General features: G+C 39.5%; 1 protein-coding gene across 3 annotated transcripts in view; it reads left to right on the forward strand.

Annotated features, from left to right (window-relative positions):
- The window catches only part of zfhx3 (zinc finger homeobox 3), a 361,217-nt gene that overhangs the window by 292,836 nt on the left and 45,095 nt on the right, over positions 1-23,286 (forward strand). For 2 of the 3 annotated variants that reach the window (XM_034190392.1, XM_034190386.1), the window contains exon 6: positions 12,932-13,039. The exons of the other annotated variant lie outside the window; for it this stretch is intronic. In XM_034190392.1, coding sequence (XP_034046283.1) covers positions 12,932-13,039 — 108 coding nt within the window. The remainder of the gene's footprint in view (positions 1-12,931; positions 13,040-23,286) is intronic. 3 annotated transcript variants of the gene reach the window in all.

Raw genomic sequence — 23,286 nt, forward strand, 5'->3', positions numbered from 1 at the left:
TCCACACCTCCTGCACCTCTTCCTCTGCTGTCCATCCTTTCCTCACTTTAGCCCCATGGAGACACAAAGTATTCATTCACATTTCCATCTTGAGGTCACACCAGGGCCAGCAGGGTCTGGCTAACATGCACCCCCCCCCCCCCCCCCCCCCCAAACATAGACAGGTCAGGAATCTAACATGTAACTTCAACCAGCAGCACTGAGGTTGCATACCATTTTTTTCACCCCAACAGCAATTGAAAGTTTATGGGATTGAAAGCGAGAGTGCGAGCAAGAAAAGAAGAGGCGGTTGCAGTTTGTTTGCATGTGGCAGAATGAGATATTTGTTCAGCAGTGTTCAGTATGGTGGCTGATCGAGGCCGCAACACTAACAAACAAGAGCAGTCAGAGATTTCTGACATCCGCCAATCCGGATCCAGATCTGGATCACCTCCAAAATTCAGTGGAGTCTTCCATGCCCTAACATCTATCTGTGGTGCAAATTTGGTGAGAATTTGTAAAATATTTTTGACGTAACCCTTCAAAGCCTATATAAAGTGAAATCTTGATCCAGAATCTGGATCTGGATCACCTTCAAAATTTAATATCTATCTGTGGTGAAAATTGAATCAAAATCCATGTAGTTTTGACGTATTCCTGCTAACAGACAGACAAATAAATAAATAAATAAACAGCGATGATTTTATTACGTCCTTGGTGGATGGAAGATGTAAGACAACACCACCAAAAACAGAAAACACAAATGCAAATACATTAATAAATAAAAATCTGCTTCAATTCAACAACAGGTAGTTGCATCAAAAAAATATGTGCAAATTGAACGACGCAAACACAGACGACACAAACAAAATTCAGACAATACACAGAAATGTCTTACAAAGCCTTACAACCCGGGAGGGCTTTAATTGACTTCTACTGTTCAGTGTATTTGCAAATAAAATATGTGCAGATATATCTCACATAAAGTAAATAAATACGTCGGTTCTGCTGACCAGATAAACAGTGGAGCGCTGTGATCCACTGAACGGTCCACCGGTTGAACTGCTGTTTGTGTTATGCGTACATTCATCGTGTTGCAGAGGTTTGCAAAACGTTTTGTGTGTTTGGGCAGCCCAGTCTCATGTTATTGGTTTTTTTTTTTTTCGTGCTCCCATCACGAAATGAGTACAATTTTCGTGGTGTTTTTTTTTTTTTTTTTAACTCTCTATTACTAACCCTTTTCCTTCCCCCCCACCCCCCACTTCACTTAAAATTTTGTACAGCCGTCACGGAATGAATTAGAATGAATTTGTGCTGCCGTGACAAAAATGAGGCACTTTTCATCACAATATCACGAACCAATAGATTAATGTATATTTCATGCTGCTGAATCACGACTTGCCGTGAGACCAGGTTGGTTTGGGTATGTTCTGCAAATTTGCAGCAGACACATTATCAAATTCAATTGTTGTAAGTGCTGCAGGTTGTATTTGTGTGTGTTCTCTGGTACCAGTGTGTTGTTGATACAACTACCTGTTGTTGAATGATGAAGCTTTTTTCCAGTTGTGTTTTCTGCTTTTACTGATGTCTAAATTACTCTGCAATCCAATGAAGCAGCAAAGCATGGTATTATAATCAGTCGTCTGTGTGTGTGTGTGTGTGTGTGTGTGTGTGTGTGTGTGTGTGTGTGTGTGTGTGTGTGTGTGTGTGTGTGTGTGTGTGTGTGTGTGTGTGTGTGTGTGTCAATCTATAAACAACATAACAAAAAAAAAACAAAACAACTGACTGATTGTACTACTTGGACAGATATCTCAAGATAATTAACTTTTTGGAGAGGATTGGACAAAGGTCAAGATCCACAAAAGCATGGCACAAAAAACACATTTTCTTATATATCTCCACAACCAGTAGGGCTAGAGAGACAATCTAATGTATATATTGATTGACAAAATATTTGTGATTGATTGGTAAAAGCACCTTAAGGCAGATTTGTTGTGATTTGGTTCTATACAAAGGAATAAAATGAAAATAAAATAAATAAATTGAATTGGTAGAAGTGTTGTCACATGGAAGTCGTGTTTGTTCAGAGTGTGCAGGGTTTGCCTCTGCTCTCTGATGCCTTTCATTTGGAAGGGGTTTGGGTACTTTTTTGATAGTTTACACCTCATATCTGTTTTTAACTCCTCTGGATTTATTTTTGCTATTGCTGTTGTGTTTTATTTTTGTTTGAAATAGAATATAACACAACAATTGACATGGATATCATGTCAGATTTTTTTTTGGTGTGCATTTGGGACATCAGGGTATGATAATCTGGTTTTGTAGCCCAGTTGCCAGTAGGGTAATCTAGTTAATTGTGGTTGATTAATTTTACCTCTGGCTAGGTTGTGAGCATGTTCAGGTCTGTTGTGGTTTTAAGAGCTGCGTAGATGCAGGATGCAAGGAGTGAGCATCAGGATGGGGTCATGGGATTGTGTTTTATAAGGTCTGGGGGGTGTCTCGTGTATGGGGGCGCAGAGGTGCTGATATGAGGAACGGACAATGCATGAAAGCCCTCAGCATGGATCCTGTGTCCCATTGTCCCATGGCACCCTCCTGTCACTTCCATTTTGCACCCTCTAGTCCGGAGTCAGTCCAACTTTGATATAAGGAAGGGGTGCAAGGGACGATGGGAGGGGGGCACAGCAAGAGGGGGATTTTTAAAAGGAGAAGTAGGGGAGAGAGATAGAGTCTGTGAAGTGTGAAATAAGATTGCTTTTTATCCGACAGTGCAGCGTTAAAGAAAAGGAAGCTGTCCGGCTGTGGATAACGCGGTGGAGTGTCCACCTCTGATTTCCAGTGCAGTCCTGTGACACCTGCTTAAAATGATGACAACAGCCTCAGTAATCATAATGAGAGTAATGACACACAGCTCCACACGAGAGGCCGGAGAGAAGCTCAGCTCAAACCTCACCAGGAAGACGCATGCTTTAGCCCCCCCGCCCTGCCCAGTCCGGTTTTCCAGGAAAGGTAGCCGGGACAGTGTGTTGGAGTGAGACACAAAAAGCAGACTGTCACTACTGTTTAAGGAACACTGGAGCGATTCTCAGGTAGGACTGGAATTCTTTTACAAAGAAGAACAGAGGCAGTTATCATGGCAGCACTGCTTGTCTGTGAGGACGGAGGAGGAGTCTGACCCTGTGAAAGATATCCAGAGTGACTATTATTACCTGCTGCTGCTCTTCTCCACAGTCTGGGAAGGAATACTGGAAAGTGCAGTGGTTACCATCAATTATTTATCGGGCCGTTTGTGCTTGTCAGTCTGATTAGCATTAGTGTAATCACTGCTCTTCAGGGGAAAGGAAGGCCGCTGTCTCTCATCCCAAGGTAATCTCGCCGTTTTCGGCGTCTCATCTTCACCGGACGCCTCGTCCGTAGCATCTGCTTTTGTCATCTCCACATATTTCTCCCCCTCCTTCCCCATGTGTTTCTGTCTGTCGCTGCTCTGCTTCTTCCTCCTCCTCCTCCTCCTCCATCACCGACCCACCCATCCCCACCACCACACACATCTCATTAATGTGTGAGCCGGATGCTCTCCCAGCTTGTATAGAGTGACACCTATGGGTGTGATTATGCCTCTGCAGCCGCCTGGAAAACAGAGGAGGAAGAAAGCTCAATGCTTTGTGTGTGTGTGTGTGTGTGTGTGTGTGTGTGTGTGTGTGTGTGTGTGTGTGTGTGTGTGATTCTTGGACTGTCCCCACTGAGTGAGTGGAAGAGCAAAGCTGATATTTATATGCTCAGAAGAGACAAGTGTAATCTCAGTGTCGGAAATTGGTTTATTCAGCCTGCATGATTAGATTAATGGAACTGTTTCATATCATTGTATTAGGATGGTTAATGAAGACAATTAATTAGAAGACAACCTTCAGGCTACTGTCCTTTACATCCCTGAGATTTGGGTTAGGAATGGCCTGACGCCGTAGCTTTGAGTGTTTGTCCTCAGTCCTTCTCAGACTTAATCTATGACCACAGTTTTAGTGTCTCTCTCATCCATTTGCATCCTACTCTTAGGCCACTCGTGACCTTTCATTAATTATGCTCAGCCCAGCTTTAATCATTCTGTAATCCAGTTAGAGACGAGACAAGGAATAGGCAAAGCCATTTGCCACTTAAAGATGTAATGCTGCTTCTGGAATGAAAAGCCTGCGTGCATAAATTGTGGAACGCATCTCATGTTGTGTGTCATATACGTGAATTTAAATATCTCAATGATCCAAGCACATGCAGGCTGTTGTAGACTGGAACAGGGATGTTGAGTGTTTTCATGCGCAGGTGTGGCTTCAGTCTGACTACAAGTGTCACCCACCTATCGTCCCGTTTTTAAAGGTGAAAAAACTTACCTGGGGATTATTTTGTAATCTGAGCACCTGTGCAGCTGTGGAGGATCCTAATTCTTGCAGAGTTGTGGAGATTTATGCAGACAGGATGGGATTTTGGGACTCGGCAGCAGATCTGGGGTTTTCTGGGAATGTTTAAAAACTGCTTCACCAGCATGGGATGGGCTGGATGGATATAAATTGCCTTGGAAATGTAATAGAAACACGGTTTAAAAAGTAAAAGAATAAAATGTATTCATGCGAGTGGGATTCAGGGGAAAGTTAAATGTGCTTTTTACTCACCACTTTTAAACAAACAGATCGCAGGTTGGGCTGTTAGCGGTGATGTGTAACCACACACAGATGCACTCACACATGCACACACATCAGGCACAGACAGCTGTTTCCTAAAGGATCAGCAAACAGGAAATGGAAGGCATTGCTCTTATCGTGCCAGTAATATAAAGATGTTTTCCACTGATTAGATTTTTCAGACAATAATAACCTGCATATAATTTAGCAGCTGTAATCTGCACTCCTGCCACATTTAACAGAGGTTACACTTTTTTTATATGTCATAAAAAAAACAGTCGGGAAATTTGAGGAGCCCGGTGTTCTTGTAAGATATGTACTTTGGAATTGTTATATTCATCTATTTGAAACCCGTTTGTCACTCATTGTTCCTGTCACAATTTGCTTCAAGATGTCTAATAAAATCATCATCTAGTAATCCATTGATTCCCATAGTTGGGCCACAGCCCACCAGGAAATTATGTGCTGTTCTCCATTTCACTGGCCTCATTTAAAATTTTATACATACATACACATTTTATCTATATTATAATAGCCAAGTGGCCTCTGTGTGCGTGCGTGTATATGGCTTTGATCACAGACAAACTGGGGAGAGTTGACATTTGCTGTTTCGTATGCCTATATATTTTGGGTCAAGGATGAATTCTGCGAAAACAAAAGTTGACAGGATGAATATTTTTGGAAAATTTGAATTTTTATCTATCTAGTAAAATGGACATTGTGCTGCAGTGCACAATGGGAGTTTGGGGTTTGGTGGTTTTAAATATTGTTATTGTGCTTCATGCTAGTTTAACCGTGTTGTTAGTGTTATTGATTTATTGTGTTTTTGTTAGTTTAGTTTAGTTAAGTGTCATGTTGCTTTTACCATGAGTGAAAAATGTAGTGCATTTGATGTCTTCTACCACATTTCTGTTTGTGCATGTCTAAAAAAAAGAAGCACCTGCTTGTGGCAGAATGCGGAAAAGACAAAAAGTTCTCCAAGCATGTGTGTTACTTTGATCACAGAGAAACTGTGGAGAGCTAACATTTTCCATTTGGTATGCTTATGTATTTTGGGTCAAGGATGAATGCTGGAAAAGCAGAATGTTGATAGGACTAATATTTTTGGAGAAGCTACAGATTACGGAATTTAGATAACAACACTGAAGAATGGACGTTGCCAACTACATTCTGGACTCACACACCATTCCAGCACGGTGCAGTAATTCATCTTTATATTAAAAGCGTACGTGCATACATATGTGCATGTGTGATTTTATTTAATAAAATCAATGTAAGTGCATAATATTATTGTAAAAATATAAAAATACAGGGATGACACAAGAAAGTGAAAACTTATTTCCATTGTGGTCCATTTAAAAATCAAATGACAAAATAGAAGTAATAATAAAATGGAATAATAATAATAATAATAATAATAATAATAATAGTAAGAGTGTGTCTATGATAATAAGAAAAAATTAAAAATACATAAAAATTATATAATTAACAGGAAATTTTTTTTAAAAAAGGTTGAGTTCCTCTTCTAAAAACTGTTGAGGTCTAAGGTTCTAAAAGCATTCCAACTCATTATAGAAACTTTGCATAATTTATTACCACACTTGAAAAATATCAGATACGTATTTTATAAACACTACCCAATCTAGAGCCTGTGGATCCCTACGGGCAACACGCTAGTATTCATAAATACTTCATCTTAGTCTCATGACAAAATTGTGGGTAAAGGCTTGGAAGGGCCTCTGAACATTTTGAAATTTCACATTGGGACCCTGGTGTTCTTAAGGTCACGAATCAATCAATCAATCAATCAATTTTTTTATATAGCGCCAAATCACAACAAACAGTTGCCCCAAGGCGCTTTATACTGTAAGGCAAGGCCATACAATAATTATGTAAAACCCCAACGGTCAAAACGACCCCTTGTGAGCAAGCACTTGGCTACAGTGGGAAGGAAAAACTCCCTTTTAACAGGAAGAAACCTCCAGCAGAACCAGGCTCAGGGAGGGGCAGTCTTCTGCTGGGACTGGTTGGGGCTGAGGGAGAGAACCAGGAAAAAGACATGCTGTGGAGGGGAGCAGAGATCGATCACTAATGATTAAATGCAGAGTGGTGCATACAGAGCAAAAAGAGAAAGAAACAGTGCATCATGGGAACCCCCCAGCAGTCTACGTCTATAGCAGCATAACTAAGGGATGGTTCAGGGTCACCTGATCCAGCCCTAACTATAAGCTTTAGCAAAAAGGAAAGTTTTAAGCCTAATCTTAAAAGTAGAGAGGGTGTCTGTCTCCCTGATCTGAATTGGGAGCTGGTTCCACAGGAGAGGAGCCTGAAAGCTGAAGGCTCTGCCTCCCATTCTACTCTTACAAACCCTAGGAACTACAAGTAAGCCTGCAGGCTGAGAGCGAAGCGCTCTATTGGGGTGATATGGTACTACGAGGTCCCTAAGATAAGATGGGACCTGATTATTCAAAACCTTATAAGTAAGAAGAAGAATTTTAAATTCTATTCTAGAATTAACAGGAAGCCAATGAAGAGAGGCCAATATGGGTGAGATATGCTCTCTCCTTCTAGTCCCCGTCAGTACTCTAGCTGCAGCATTTTGAATTAACTGAAGGCTTTTTAGGGAACTTTTAGGACAACCTGATAATAATGAATTACAATAGTCCAGCCTAGAGGAAATAAATGCATGAATTAGTTTTTCAGCATCACTCTGAGACAAGACCTTTCTGATTTTAGAGATATTACGTAAATGCAAAAAAGCAGTCCTACATATTTGTTTAATATGCGCTTTGAATGACATATCCTGATCAAAAATGACTCCAAGATTTCTCACAGTATTACTAGAGGTCAGGGTAATGCCATCCAGAGTAAGGATCTGGTTAGACACCATGTTTCTAAGATTTGTGGGGCCAAGTACAATAACTTCAGTTTTACCTGAGTTTAAAAGCAGGAAATTAGAGGTCATCCATGTCTTTATGTCTGTAAGACAATCCTGCAGTTTAGCTAATTGGTGTGTGTCCTCTGGCTTCATGGATAGATAAAGCTGGGTATCATCTGCGTAACAATGAAAATTTAAGCAATACCGTCTAATAATACTGCCTAAGGGAAGCATGTATAAAGTGAATAAAATTGGTCCTAGCACAGAACCTTGTGGAACTCCATAATTAACTTTAGTCTGTGAAGAAGATTCCCCATTTACATGAACAAATTGTAATCTATTAGACAAACATGATTCAAACCACCGCAGCGCAGTGCCTTTAATACCTATGGCATGCTCTAATCTCTGTAATAAAATTTTATGGTCAACAGTATCAAAAGCAGCACTGAGGTCTAACAGAACAAGCACAGAGATGAGTCCACTGTCCGAGGCCATAAGAAGATCATTTGTAACCTTCACTAATGCTGTTTCTGTACTATGATGAATTCTAAAACCTGACTGAAACTCTTCAAATAGACCATTCCTCTGCAGATGATCAGTTAGCTGTTTTACAACTACCCTTTCAAGAATTTTTGAGAGAAAAGGAAGGTTGGAGATTGGCCTATAATTAGCTAAGATAGCTGGGTCAAGTGATGGCTTTTTAAGTAATGGTTTAATTACTGCCACCTTAAAAGCCTGTGGTACATAGCCAACTAACAAAGATAGATTGATCATATTTAAGATCGAAGCATTAAATAATGGTAGGGCTTCCTTGAGCAGCCTGGTAGGAATGGGGTCTAATAAACATGTTGATGGTTTGGATGAAGTAACTAATGAAAATAACTCAGACAGAACAATCGGAGAGAAAGAGTCTAACCAAATACCGGCATCACTGAAAGCAGCCAAAGATAACGCTACGTCTTTGGGATGGTTATGAGTAATTTTTTCTCTAATAGTTAAAATTTTGTTAGCAAAGAAAGTCATGAAGTCATTACTAGTTAAAGTTAATGGAATACTCAGCGCAATAGAGCTCTGACTCTTTGTCAGCCTGACTACAGTGCTGAAAAGAAACCTGGGTTGTTCTTATTTTCTTCAATTAGTGATGAGTAGAAAGATGTCCTAGCTTTACGGAGGGCTTTTTTATAGAGCAACAGACTCTTTTTCCAGGCTAAGTGAAGATCTTCTAAGTTAGTGAGACGCCATTTCCTCTCCAACGTACGGGTTATCTGCTTTAAGCTACGAGTTTGTGAGTTATACCACGGAGTCAGGCACTTCTGATTTAAAGCTCTCTTTTTTAGAGGAGCTACAGCATCCAAAGTTGTCTTCAATGAGGATGTAAAACTATTGACGAGATACTCTATCTCACTTACAGAGTTTAGGTAGCTACTCTGCACTGTGTTGGTATATGGCATTAGAGAACATAAAGAAGGAATCATATCCTTAAACCTAGTTACAGCGCTTTCTGAAACACTTCTAGTGTAATGAAACTTATTCCCCACTGCTGGGTAGTCCATCAGAGTAAATGTAAATGTTATTAAGAAATGATCAGACAGAAGGGAGTTTTCAGGGAATACTGTTAAGTCTTCTATTTCCATACCATAAGTCAGAACAAGATCTAAGATATGATTAAAGTGGTGGGTGGACTCATTTACTTTTTGAGCAAAGCCAATAGAGTCTAATAATAGATTAAATGCAGTGTTGAGGCTGTCATTCTCAGCATCTGTGTGGATGTTAAAATCACCCACTATAATTATCTTATCTGAGCTAAGCACTAAGTCAGACAAAAGGTCTGAAAATTCACAGAGAAACTCACAGTAACGACCAGGTGGACGATAGATAATAACAAATAAAACTGGTTTTTGGGACTTCCAATTTGGATGGACAAGACTAAGAGTCAAGCTTTCAAATGAATTAAAGCTCTGTCTGGGTTTTTGATTAATGAATAAGCTGGAATGGAAGATTGCTGCTAATCCTCCACCTCGGCCCGTGCTACGAGCGTTCTGACAGTTAGTGTGACTCGGGGGTGTTGACTCATTTAAACTAACATATTCATCCTGCTGTAACCAGGTTTCTGTAAGGCAGAATAAATCAATATGTTGATCAATTATTATATCATTTACCAACAGGGACTTAGAAGAGAGAGACCTAATGTTTAATAGACCACATTTAACTGTTTTAGTCTGTGGTGCAGTTGAAGGTGCTATATTATTTTTTCTTTTTGAATTTTTATGCTTAAATAGATTTTTGCTGGTTATTGGTAGTCTGGGAGCAGGCACCGTCTCTACGGGGATGGGGTAATGAGGGGATGGCAGGGGGAGAGAAGCTGCAGAGAGGTGTGTAAGACTACAACTCTGCTTCCTGGTCCCAACCCTGGATAGTCACGGTTTGGAGGATTTAAGAAAATTGGCCAGATTTCTAGAAATGAGAGCTGCTCCATCCAAAGTGGGATGGATGCCGTCTCTCCTAACAAGACCAGGTTTTCCCCAGAAGCTTTGCCAATTATCCATGAAGCCCACCTCATTTTTTGGACACCACTCAGACAGCCAGCAATTCAAGGAGAACATGCGGCTAAACATGTCACTCCCGGTCTGATTGGGGAGGGGCCCAGAGAAAACTACAGAGTCCGACATTGTTTTTGCAAAGTTACACACCGATTTAATGTTAATTTTAGTGACCTCCGATTGGCGTAACCGGGTGTCATTACTGCCGACGTGAATTACAATCTTACCAAATTTACACTTAGCCTTAGCCAGCAGTTTCAAATTTCCTTCAATGTCGCCCCGGAAGACAATTGACTATGGTTGCTGGTGTCGCTAACTTCACATTTCTCAAAACAGAGTCGCCAATAACCAGAGTTTGATCCTCGGCGGGTGTGTCGTCGAGTGGGGAAAAACGGTTAGAAATGTGAACGGGTTGGCGGTGTACACGGGACTTCTGTTTAGAACTACGCTTCCTCCTCACAGTCACCCAGTCGGCCTGCTTTCCCGGCTGCTCGGGATCTGCCAGGGGGGAACTAACGGCGGCTAAGCTACCTTGGTCCGCACTGACTACAGGGGCCTGGCTAGCTGTAGAATTTTCCACGGTGCGGAGCCGAGTCTCCAATTCGCCCAGCCTGGCCTCCAAAGCTATGAATAAGCTACACTTATTACAAGTACCATTACTGCTAAAGGAGGCCGAGGAATAACTAAACATTTCACACCCAGAGCAGAAAAGTGCGGGAGAGACAGGAGAAGCCGCCATGCTAAATCGGCTAAGAGCTAGTAGCTACGCTAAGCTAGCGGATTCCTAAAAACACGCAAAGTGAATAATGTGTAAATAATTTAGAGGTGATCCAGCAGAAGGAGTGCTTTAGTTAAGGCACGTGAAGATTACACTGGGAAACAAATCGTAATCTAGATAACTAGATCAATCTAACTGCGCAGATTAAACAGCTAACAGATACAGAAAAACACCGCTGTGCTCCGGAACAGGAAGTGATACAATACCGCAGTGAGAGCCAACCACCAGTCATTAATACAGCGAATGGCTGTATTAATCCAGAAATGGTTTTTCTTTTTCTTTTTTTACAGTAGCTCTAGCTTTTAATTTAAAAATATGGGTTGGGTTCTTTTCTCTGTCTTAGCCTACAGGTCAAAGTAAATATAAAAAAAAATGAGTGACCCATAAAGTAGGAAAAGCTTGTTTAAGACTTTTGTCAAAATTCTGCCCAAAAGTTTTATTGCCTCTATTCACATATCATTAGCGGATGTAAGCTACCTTTGGACTATTGGTCAGACATTAGAATTTTATTTCTATTTTTTTATTTACGATGGAATTGTGATGCACATTTGTCATTTTTTTATGATTTAGTGATGAACCAGTTAATCAATTAAAAGGAAAAATAATGTAAATAGTAAAGAAAATAAACAATAAATAGCTGCAGGCCTTGCCATCTGAATGTCAGTATTCAGAAACATTGCAATGCACAGAATATATTTTTAAATGTGTTTTTCTATAATAAACACATTATTTGCATATAGTGTTTCTATTTATGATGGGAGGCTATTTGAATATCATTGTGATTACGAGTGTTTGCCAGACATATATGCCTCTCTAAAACACGTCAGAGTGTATCAATGATAACACGGATTGTACTGCATGCACAGTGTTTCTGTACTGAGAGGATAAACAGTGAGTGTTGGGGCTAATGTAACATCATAAAAGTGGTTTTGGCTGTGGGTAGTCGTGTGGTGAGCTCAGACTGGATGTGTGATGACTGCAGGGCTGAATGCTTGAACAGGATATTTCAGTAGCTGTTGTAGCATTGTCAATACATCAATAGCTCATAGAGTAGAGACCTGAGCATGAAAGCATTTTCAAAAGAGCATTTAAGTACATTTGCTGAAAATTAGCTGACTTGTGTAATAACTGATAGCGCTTATTGACTGCGGCCTAGTTTACTGTTGTCAAATCAATGCCATAGCATTCGACGGTGCACTACTTTTAAACAAACTTAACAGGCAAAGAGGAACTTCAGGGGGCACTGGAGAGAAATAAACAAGATTGATGCCCTTTTTATTATCTGTTTTTGCTATCTTTTCCTTGGTGCGTTACTTACAAATAGCGTTATTGGATATCCATTGTTTGGACTTCGATGCTCCTAAATGGTCTGATATATCGAGCTGAAGCTTTTAAGGTGGTTACAGGGGATTTCTGCCTTTGACTTGGCATAAAAATAAAATGAATTGTAGCTCTGAAACGTTTAAATATTTATGATTTATCTGTTTATGTTGAGTTTTTTTTTTTTAATACTTGGATAGAAGAATGAAATGAGACTTGTATTGGTAAGTAATCTAGCAGATTGCAGCTGGAGACAGAAAGACACTGAAGGACATGTTTAGTATGCTCACAAAATTATTTTTCCATCTGCCTACTTCGGACCTTTTTGGAAAAGGTGTACATGCCTTCAACACGTGCTTTTTTCTGCATTTTTATGTCTACATTAAACAGAGCGACCCATTATCCCATGATGGCCTGGAATAAATAATATATAGAAATTCATGCTCATATAAGAGAAGAAAAACAGCAGTAATAATAATATTAACAATGATGATGATAGTAATAATAATAACCGCGTATTATTTATTTACCTTAAATTACCTCTTTTTTCCCTTTTCTAAATAAAACTAAAGTAGCATTTGTGACGATCAGCCAGCATGGGGCAAAAAGCAGATTGTGTCCTCTTTGTCTGCTACTCTCGTAACTGTGTGTCAGCAAATGTAATTGTTGGAAGCTCCTATAGAAAAAAACCTGCTGCCGTCCCTTTAAGTGCTTCCACCAATTCTGATGGCGTGGTGATTTACATATCCCGTCCTCTCCCCCCCTCCAGGAGCGCTAAGTGAGGATGTGGAGGCTGCTAGTGAGACCACCACAGACCAGGAGGACCAAACCAAAGAAAGAGAAAGTGGGGGGGAGAAGGAGCTCACCAAAGGGACAGGTAAGGCCAATATTTACAGCCATGCACCTGAATTGCTCTGCAGAAAAGATCTTTTTGTCCACTTTAATGACACATTTTATTAAAATTATTGAGAGGCTTTTTAATCATGAAGTGTGCTGTCAGGACTCTCTAAAGCTACTTGTATTTTTGAAAGGCCACTTGTACTTGCTGCAGGTTTCCAAGCATTAAACGCCATCAGATCTGAGAATGGTTTCGTTGAAAGATTACATGCAATTCATGTTTTGTCTTTTATGAATAGGCAATGGAGAGAGGAGGCCTATATGCTTAATTCCATGGACACGTGACAACACACACACAAAACAACACCTTCCTGTGATAAATATTATCACATCACAGTGATGTTATTGGTAGGTGTCAGGTGATGACGTCTTCAGAGGGGTTGGACCTGGACTGAGGGGCAGAGATTTAAGTTTAAAACTGTCTTTGGTCCAAAGCTGTATCTTCTAGGAAAGGTTTTGAAGCATTTTATTGAGCTCCCTCTGAGAGCAGCATGATAATGCAAGTAGTTATAGTTCAGGGGTGGCCAAGTTCGGTCCTCAGGAGCCACCTTCCTGACACGCTTAGTTGTCTCCCTGCTCCAACACACCTGAATCCAATGAAAGACTCGTTAGCAGCCTTTCATTGGATTCAGGTGTGTTGGAGCAGGGAGACAACTAAGAGTGTCAGGAAGGTGGCTCTCGAGGACTGAACTTGGCCACCCCTGTTATAGTTGCACTTATCTCCAAAAAAGAAGGTTCCTGATTCAAGGCCACCTGTGCCACATCCTCCATGTACACCTGGTTTTGCACCAGGGAGGGTAATCACTGTAGAATGTTTTCCAACTTAACACACAGGCCCATATCACATCTGTTGTGGCCACCCCAATCCAAAAGGGAAAAGCCCAAATAACTAAATAAATTAAAAATGATTAAAAAAAAAAAAAAAAAAACCTTAGCAGCCTCCAATATAGAAATCTTTCTCAAGAAGTGTTTTCTGTTTGGATTCTTCTTCATCCTTGACTTCATAGCAGCATGTATGTGTGGATTATTTGTTTGGGGGTCATAACCATCACTGCAGTCCAAATACATAGGCAGCAATAAATAAAAGTGTATGCATCAAACTGCATCCAAAGTTCTCATCAGTTACTAATATCCCTATATTGCTTTTGATGAAGTAAAAAAATAAAATTAAATATTCACTCAGTGGCAATTGAATTCAACTGACATTTCTGACAGTTACAGTTTTTAATTTTATGGTCATGTTAAATAAGTGTAGATTTGTACTTTTTTCAAACTATCAAATGGAATAGTAGCTCATAAAATTGTATGCAAAATGTGATATTTGGTGGTGGTTTATTAACTCAGCAGGTAGATCAGTGGAATAGCAGTTGGGCTGCCAACATGGAGACCATTTAATCTGCATCCAGCTCTAAATGGGTACTATCCTTTGCCTGGGAAGTAACCTCTGATGGACTGATGTCTGAGTGAGGGGGAGGTGTAAACTCTCATCTGCTTCACCCTAAAGGTTCCTGAAATGAGGTCCAGCCCAATGGGTATCAGTGCCTGTAAAAGAATTCTACTTATTATTAAAAATGAGCAGTTCTAAACATTAAGCTCTGAAGACTTTTGTTTTTTTTTATGTGATTATAATTTGATGCATATTTAGGGTCTGCTCCTTTCTTTGCCCCTAACCAAGGCCGTGTCTCTACATCACCAAACTAAGTGGTTGGTTTGTGTGTGACTGTCATTAGGCTGGGTTAAATGCAGAGGACAAATTTCACTATATGTGTGTATGTATGTACAATGACAATACAGGCCCTTCTCCATATAGTAATGTTAATATATCTAAGTACTGTCATTATTTTACCACAGGCATGGATATTGACCACACACATTGTTGGCCCATTGTTGGCTGGGAAAGGGCCACTGTATTTATGATGCCTTTATGCCAAAAATGCCTTTATGCCTTAAAAATGCCAACCCAGGAGCATCCCTGCAGAAGCAACTTGTTTCTTGGAGAGCTGAATATATGTTTATGGAGGATCCACTCACAGAGTTTAGATGCAAGAGATGAAGATGACTTCTTTGCAGGTTTTTTTTAAAAATAAGATGCAAGTTAAATTGCAGTTAGGTTCATTTAACATGTATATCGTGAAAATCAATGACATCATTGCTGTTATTATTAATTAAATTACATAGACCTTTGAAATAAAAATGTGGGTTGGGTAGTCTTCATTGCAGACAGCCAAATACATTACTTTATTCCTGTATTTTCTGAACTAATGTCACACTAGAGTATGAGTTGTATCTGTCCAAAAATGTATCATGAAGAGGAAAAAAGTTGCATTTGTTTTTGAAATGTGGTACTACTGCTTCATGCAAAAAGAAGCAAGATGACTTTAATCAGAACATTATTTATTTGTAATGCAAACATGAGCCGAAGTTAAAAGTCTAGTTGATGTTACTGTATGAGGCATAAAGAACTCAAGAATAAACTAATTCTTGTGACCACTGATCAGACAAAAACAGTTGTTCAGAACTAAACATGTGCAAGTTTGCCTCACTAAATGTAATTAAACGTTTTAAAACTTAAAATTTTAAAAGTTTTAAAACATTACAGTTAACCTTACCTTAGTCTAGTTGCTGTCCGTGTTGCTGTTCTGGCCATCCCAGTCCAAACAGGTGGAGCACCAAGCAGAAAGAAGGTTATATTCCTTCTCTTTATTCACCAGTGAGGTCTTTCAGTTTGAAAACATGATTTATTAATTTTACTCATTCTCTAAGATCCAACATGTCCTTCTCATTCAAATTATCATCATCATCATCATCATCATCATCATCATCATCTTCTTGTTTTATGGCAGTTGGCATCCCATTTAATGGTGCATTATCACCACCTTCTGCTTCAGAATCTGAATCTCAGTACTGTTTTCAGATCAGTATACAGGAGCACCTTGTCATGCGTGCCAAAGGTGCCATCTTGTGGCTTTAGATGATAATGCAGTATTTTTCATATAAATCAGTTCGAAATGCAAGTGGCACCAGCAAAACAAGCAAAAAATAAATAAATAAATGTGATTTATCGTGCTGACAATATGGGAAGTTAATTTTGTTGGTAGTCAGTAGTCTGTATTCGTAGAAGAAGAGTATTATTAACTATTATAACCACACAGTAATTTGATACCATCTCAGAGGCTCAGTTTCCATAATCAGATGTATGAAAAGTTGACACATTCTTCCTTCGAAGGCCTAGGTGATCTTCTACGCATGAATGCGACACACTGTTGAAGCAATCAGACATGTTTAAAGTGAACTTAAATGTTTTGTCCTACATGTGTTCAGCACTGAGATCTAATGAGACATAATGTGTTTGTTGACTGGCAACTTACAACCCTGAAGTGTCAGTGTAAATGAAGTAGTAGTTTAATTTTTCTTTTTAATGCACAATTTATTGTGTTAGAAAAACAGCGCTGGCAGTTGTGGCGTTTAGTATTCCACAGAGGAGATTTCTGATGACACTGAGTGGTAACAGGCCTGGATAGATGCTTCTCACTTGTATAACTTTCTTGTGTTACAGCAGGATTTTTTGATTTACACTAGTCAGGTTAAAAGCTGGAAAACAATTCAGACCTTTTGCATACCTAAGTTTTTTTATAAAGTGCAGCATAAAAAACTTCATCACAGCGTTTGAAGCCCAGCCTTTGTAAAATGTCTTTGATATTCGAACTTCTGTTTTAAATGAGGCTGAGTTGTTTGTGCTCTTTGAAAGGGCGACACTCTTCTTTGATGGAAGAAATAATGATATGCATGCCTGACTGAATATGGCTAAAAGTATGTTTTAGTACATCAAAATAAAGCACTTTAAAAAGCATTAAAATAAGCCGGGCGATTAATAATTCACTCATACCTGTGGTGCACAGGAAGACGACTCCTCACATTAGGAGTTTTCCCTTTTTTGAAAGGCACGCAATTTGATACACACATATTCAGTTCTTTTTCCTCCCCTCTGTCAGTCGCTAATCACCAAATAAGTGTGTTTCTGTGTTTTCACAAAGGAAATATGTGCTTGCATATGAAAAATTTACAGCTTCCCAGCAGCTTATTAGGAAAGCTTAGTTAAAAATAGCATGTGCATTAGGGAACAGGGTCTGAGGTTCTGTTTGATGTCAGCAAGGAGGTGCGGGGTAGGTTGGGGCGTCAGGTTCAACACCGTGTTGTCAGCAGAAGGCAGACAGTGTGAGTTTAATGCAAGGTCCCTCTTTGACTTCAGACTTTTTTGTCTGATGAGAACAATGCCCATCGGAATCCAAAGAGAGAGAGCGAGAGAAGAAGACCTCACCATACTCGATAAACAGGAGAGCACTTGTTTGGATTGTCAGTGGCAGACATGCAGATGTACGTATGCTTGAGTGTGGCGCGGCAACACGACTTGGCAAAACCGCCATTCATCTGAAAGGTTCTCAGTCTCTAGCTGTCTGATGCTGAGCTGTTTCTAAGGTCCGTCATTAGAAACACTGAAGTATTTCTTCTCATCATTGTCATGTAGCAGTTGGAAGAGAGCACAACATTGTTCCTTTACAAATGACAGCCACTGTCAGACAGACGGCATTAGTGAACGCAGAAAAAAGGCTTCTTCTTTTTTTTTTAAAGCCACTGTCAATCTTATTTTCTCTTTCTTGTTTTTGCAGCTCCTCAGTATTCATTAAAATCATTTAGAAATACATCAGAAGCCTTTGTAAAATGCAGATGTATTCAGCATGTCATCTCTTGACTGATGTCTTCATTGTTGTGTTTTTTTTTTTCTCGATCTCAAAGATGATACATATAGGCACGTGTACATGCATACAGGCATATGTAAATGAAATAAACTTCACGGTGCACCATAACTTTATTTGTGTGTGGTGCGCACCATATCAAAAGAAAGAAATGGTGAAACAGGAACCATAAGTAAAATTTCTAAATATCGTTGTACACCGATGTTCATGTTGGTGGCTGAGGTTGATTAGTATTTCAAAACTTTTTAATGGTGGGGTATGAAAAATGTATAAATTGATAACCATGAGCCTCTCATATTTTCTTGACTGGAGGAAATGAAAGACGTCTGCTCCTCACCTTCATTAAAGCAGTTGGCTTGGTTTATGCAGCGGCTAAACATATGGGATGCTGCAAGGAGAAAGGATGAAGGGTAGGGATTGTCAAAGGAGGAAAAAAAGTGAGGAGGAAGATAAGGATGGGGGAGCTGATCACAATGCAATTTGACAGATTTAACATAAATGTATGGGGAAGGTCATATTGAAAGATTGGGTGGACTGGGGATGGAGAGCACATGGTAGTCCTCTGAAATTGAGCCTGTTAAATTATTCTTTTTATACCTTTTTTCTTACATCCAATTCATAGGATTCACAGCAAGGGAAGAGGAAATTAGTTTTTCCTAACACCAGCAAATCCTGTGGAGATCAGGGCAAGTGAAAACAGTGTAACACGCAGAGCATCAGCATCTTTAAGCTGAAAGATGGTGTGGATAAAATAGTTAAGCCACAATATATATACATACATATATTTTAAGCACATTATATTATATTTGTGAGCAGTAAGTTCAGATTTTCCATGTAAATTAAGTTTGACTTATTAACATATGGAAACCCAAACCAAGTATTTAGAGCTCAGCAATCCCAGAGACAACTTTCACTCATGTGTTATACTTCAGTATTTGTGATTTACTACTGACATTTACTCAAATAGGTCTGTGGCTAACATGCATATAGTGGCTCTCATGCAAATATGTTCTGTTGCACAGTTGGAAATGTAAAAAAAAAAGTGGTCTCCTGCAATTTGTATAAAACAGAGCTGCAACAACATTCACTATCTTTGTGCTGCCATGTTTGGGAAATACTAATGATGAAAGAAACGTATAATATTATGGGGCATTTTTTATGTAAATGTGTTTATGTATTTATGTATTTATGTTTTTATACAATTAAGGATTTGGCCCTTAAACTACCTCCAGGAGTAATCCAATAACTAATGATAATTAAACTAATAATTATAATGCATGATAATATTACATTCATAATTTCTTATCTGGTTTAAAAGTGTTTTGTCCTCACTTGATTTTTGTTGATTCAAATAGTCATCACTTTCCATTTTGGGCATTTTGATTTCACCTCTCCAAATTACATGACAGGGAATCACTTTAACGTCAAAGTAAAATGCAACGTGAGGTTCAACTCCTCCATCCATTAGAATATTGAAGCACTATTTATAGTCAGCATAGTAAACCACTCTTGTAAAGGAATAATCACAGCTGGCTGCATTAACTATATCTCACTTCTACAGCCCTTACGATCTGAAATTGTAAATCCTCATCTGTTGAACATTGGAATGAATGCACATTGTCTTCATTATGAGGTTAAAATGACAACAGCTGCATTTAATATTCCAAACGTAACCCGATTAAAATCATTCTCTGAATAAGACACTGCCATGTAAACAGCATTTTGTCATTAGCTTAACCCGAATGAGGCAATAATCAGAGTAAAAAATAATCTAAGATGTGGTGTTGTTATCTAAATCTGATTCTCGGAGTGCATGTTCACAGACATGTAAACACCTTAATCAGATTATGCCATCCTATTAGGAGTTTTAAGAGCATTTTACAACACATACAGTATTTTCCAGAGTATAAGTTGCTGTTTTATTTTTTTATTTTTTTTTTACAAGTTTGGAAGAGCCTGTGATTTATAATCCAGTGTGATTTATATACCAGAAAACAACACGTTTGTTGTTAAGCATGATCATAATATTAACTATTTATATTGGGCTTTCCCAATAATCAGCATAGTTAAATAATGTGCTTCGTTTCAGTGCGGAAGGTTCACGGTTCAAACCTCATCCCTGCCACACTTCTCCATGTAATGTGGAGTTGTGTTAGGAAGCGCATCAGGTGCAAAACTTGTACCAATTGGGCACCGCAGCCTTGTTTGAGGGCGGGTGCTACAGGGGTAAAATATGACGCATATGACATAATTTCTGTATTTCTGGGAAAAAAACAAAAATTGGCATTTTCTCTCAGTTTTTCGGCAAATTACATGCAAACAAAGTGAAAATGCAAAGAAAAAGTGATGATGTGGTGGAAAGTGGACATGTGTTGCAGTTTGTTTATGACCGGGAGCTCAAACGTGTCGAGGTGGTTGTGCAGGCGAGAGAATGTAGCTACGCTTTATATACATTTTAGATATTTATCTACGTTTTTCCCCTTCAAGAGCCGTGATTTATAATCCGGAAAATACTTCAGTGATAGGGAACATAATGCGACTTTGAGTCATTAATTAGACTATGTAACATTTAAACAGTTATTGTTATTAATGACAGTATTGTTATTCTTGTTATTATTCTTGAAACAGCTCATACTGCCCATTTGGCTTCTCCTTTTTTTAACCTGGGATCATCACAATAGCGCTTTTCCATCTGCATGAGACGCTCAAAGCGCTAACAACAACAAGTCACGAATGCCACGAAGTACACATTCTGGGCCGCTGATCACGAATGTGATGATTCGGGGCATAGGCGTCAGGTGTCCTCGGGAACTGCTACAACCTGTTACCACGCATTACGATTAATGGCACATGTTGCTGGAGAATTATCAGGAACAATTACGCATGGTCAAGAATAAGTTTCTGCGTTCTTGCGTGCTATCACGCGTAACAGCGCATCGTTAAGTTCTGTCATGTTGTGAATGAAGTGAATTGTCTCCACACACACCCACATATTCATCCATCAGCTGCTGAACAATTCAGATCGCTCCAGTTTGCTCCACAGCAGAAGATCTTTGTGACTGCATGCTTAGTTGGGCTCTGTGCCATGGAGTGGCGCAGAGAGGAGGAGGAGACCACGCGGCTCTCATCTCGCTCGTTTTCCCAAACATCAGGCACAGCAGCAGGTGGAACACCTGCAGGAGCGCGCTGAGGAGCATTGGAACAAAACTTTTAGCCGACTTGGCTTCACTGTCCTTCAGCATACTGCAGCAATGAAACTGAATGCGGTGCAGCAGGGTTTAATTGTACGCACGTCAGAGAAGAACATTGTCACGCTCTATTAAGGATCAGCACTAATCAAGACAGATCAACACACTCAGTTCCGACCTCCATGACATGAGGTGAAATGAGGGTGGTGCGTGACATTCATGGAAGATTTTTTGACAGCCAAAAACATGCTTCCCGAAAATCACGAATATCACACACCAACACGCGCTATTAAGAAACCTATTCAGATGCATTAAGTCACATTAAGAATGTCAGGAATGTGCCGAGAATGACGCAAATATAACATTCGTAACGCGTCTTGCCTATGTGTAAATGCAGCAGCACATTCACCCCGATGTCAGGGTGCTGCCATACAGGCGCACACTACACACAGGGAGCAACTAGGGGATTAAGGACCTTGCCCAAGGGCCCTTAGTGATTTTCCGGTCAGGCTGGGATTTGAACCGAGGATCCTCTGGTCTCAAGCCCAACACTTTAACCACTAGACCATCACCTCCCCTAGTAAGTTGATTTGGCATACGTTTGACGTCAGATGCCCTTCTTGACATAACTCCACATTACATGGAGAATGGGCAAGGATGCTCTTGAAGCAAGAACTTTTTGCTGTGGAAACAAGTGCTCTTAACCACTTAGCCACCACACCTGGTTTTAGCCAGTAATCAGATTATTGCTGTCCATGTAAAGACAGTCAATGATATCAATATTTGGTTCTCTCAAAATTCCAGTTATGCATATAAGCAACAGTTTGAGTTGTTTTTTCACGGTGTGTGTGTTCATATGTTGTGGTGGTGGGTGGGGGAGTGGGGGGTTATACTATAGCATGGCCTGTCTTTCCTTATATTTGAGATCCAATAGTGTTATTATTGCAAATTTGTAATCTAATCATAAAATTAAGGTCCACATCTGATTAGCTGTGGTCAGTGCATGTGCGCAGTCTGTGGAGCCTTCATATTTTTTACTTTCTACTACACCACAAACCATTACTTACACACCAGACTTTATACATTTTATATATTATATTTTATTATATTATATATATATATATATATATATATATATATATATATATATATATACTGTATATATATATATATATATATACTGTATATATATACACATATATATACTGTATATATATGATAGCACCATTTGGAAATGATTGGTTAACACATCAGATTAGTTTGCACCTGTCTGGATGCAAACATTCATTGTATTTCCTATGAGTTCCTGTTGATATTCACATAAATTAGCTCCAGCGTCTGTTCTGTTAAAGGTTTTTAGCTCCACCTTGTAATCTCATCAGCTGTGCTGGTGTAGTTATTGTATTGTTCTTCACACCCACCTTTGTGCATATGCGTGCACATTCAGCCATGCTGTGTGTGAAAAGCACACACTGTGATGTATATCACACCTGTTGTATTTAGTCTGCATAACCAACAGGGTGATTAGCATCCCCTAGATGCAGCACAGTGGTATTGCAGTCTGTGCTCTGTGCACTGCCGTTGTGTTGCACGTGTGTATCTCACAGATATGCAGATTTAATATTGTCTGTGGATGTAGTAGAAATTGCACTTTTATGGTTAGTTACAATCTAATTATTCAAGTTTATGTTATTGTTTCTCTAAACTGAGAGACATACCATGTGGTGGTGATTTATTATTGCTTTTAAACCTTAAATAGTCTGAGAAATCAGGAGAGAGAGAGAAGTGAAAATGTTTACATATTCATACCACGTCCTTTGAGTGCTCGTCTTCACACAAATTATAATTCCTTTTGTCTTTGAAGATAACACACCATAAATTGTCCTTGCTGTGAGTCAGATCCCTGAAAGCACAGTGTTTGAGTTTGGCCACAGAGACGCCAGTGTTGTCTCACTGACTTAATGCTTCTGCTCAGTTTTCCAGATTTATTTTGAATTTACTTTTCTTGCAGTCATACATTCATCTGTCAACCTCTGTCACTAACTACTCTTCACTTTCACTGTCACTCATGGGGGCAACAGCTCCAGCAGGTGACCCCAAACTTCCCTTTCCCGGTCCACATTAACCACCTCTGACTGGGAGATACAGAGGCGTTCCTCGGCCAGTGTAGAGATATACTGTAATCTCTCCACCTAGTCCTGGGTCTCCTCCTAGATGGACGTGCCTGGAACACCCCTCTTGGGAGGTGCACCAAGGGCATCCTTACCAGATGCCCAAACCTCCTC

The sequence above is a fragment of the Thalassophryne amazonica genome, chromosome 2, assembly GCF_902500255.1.
Source record: "Thalassophryne amazonica chromosome 2, fThaAma1.1, whole genome shotgun sequence".
NCBI classification, from domain to species: Eukaryota; Metazoa; Chordata; class Actinopteri; order Batrachoidiformes; family Batrachoididae; genus Thalassophryne; species Thalassophryne amazonica.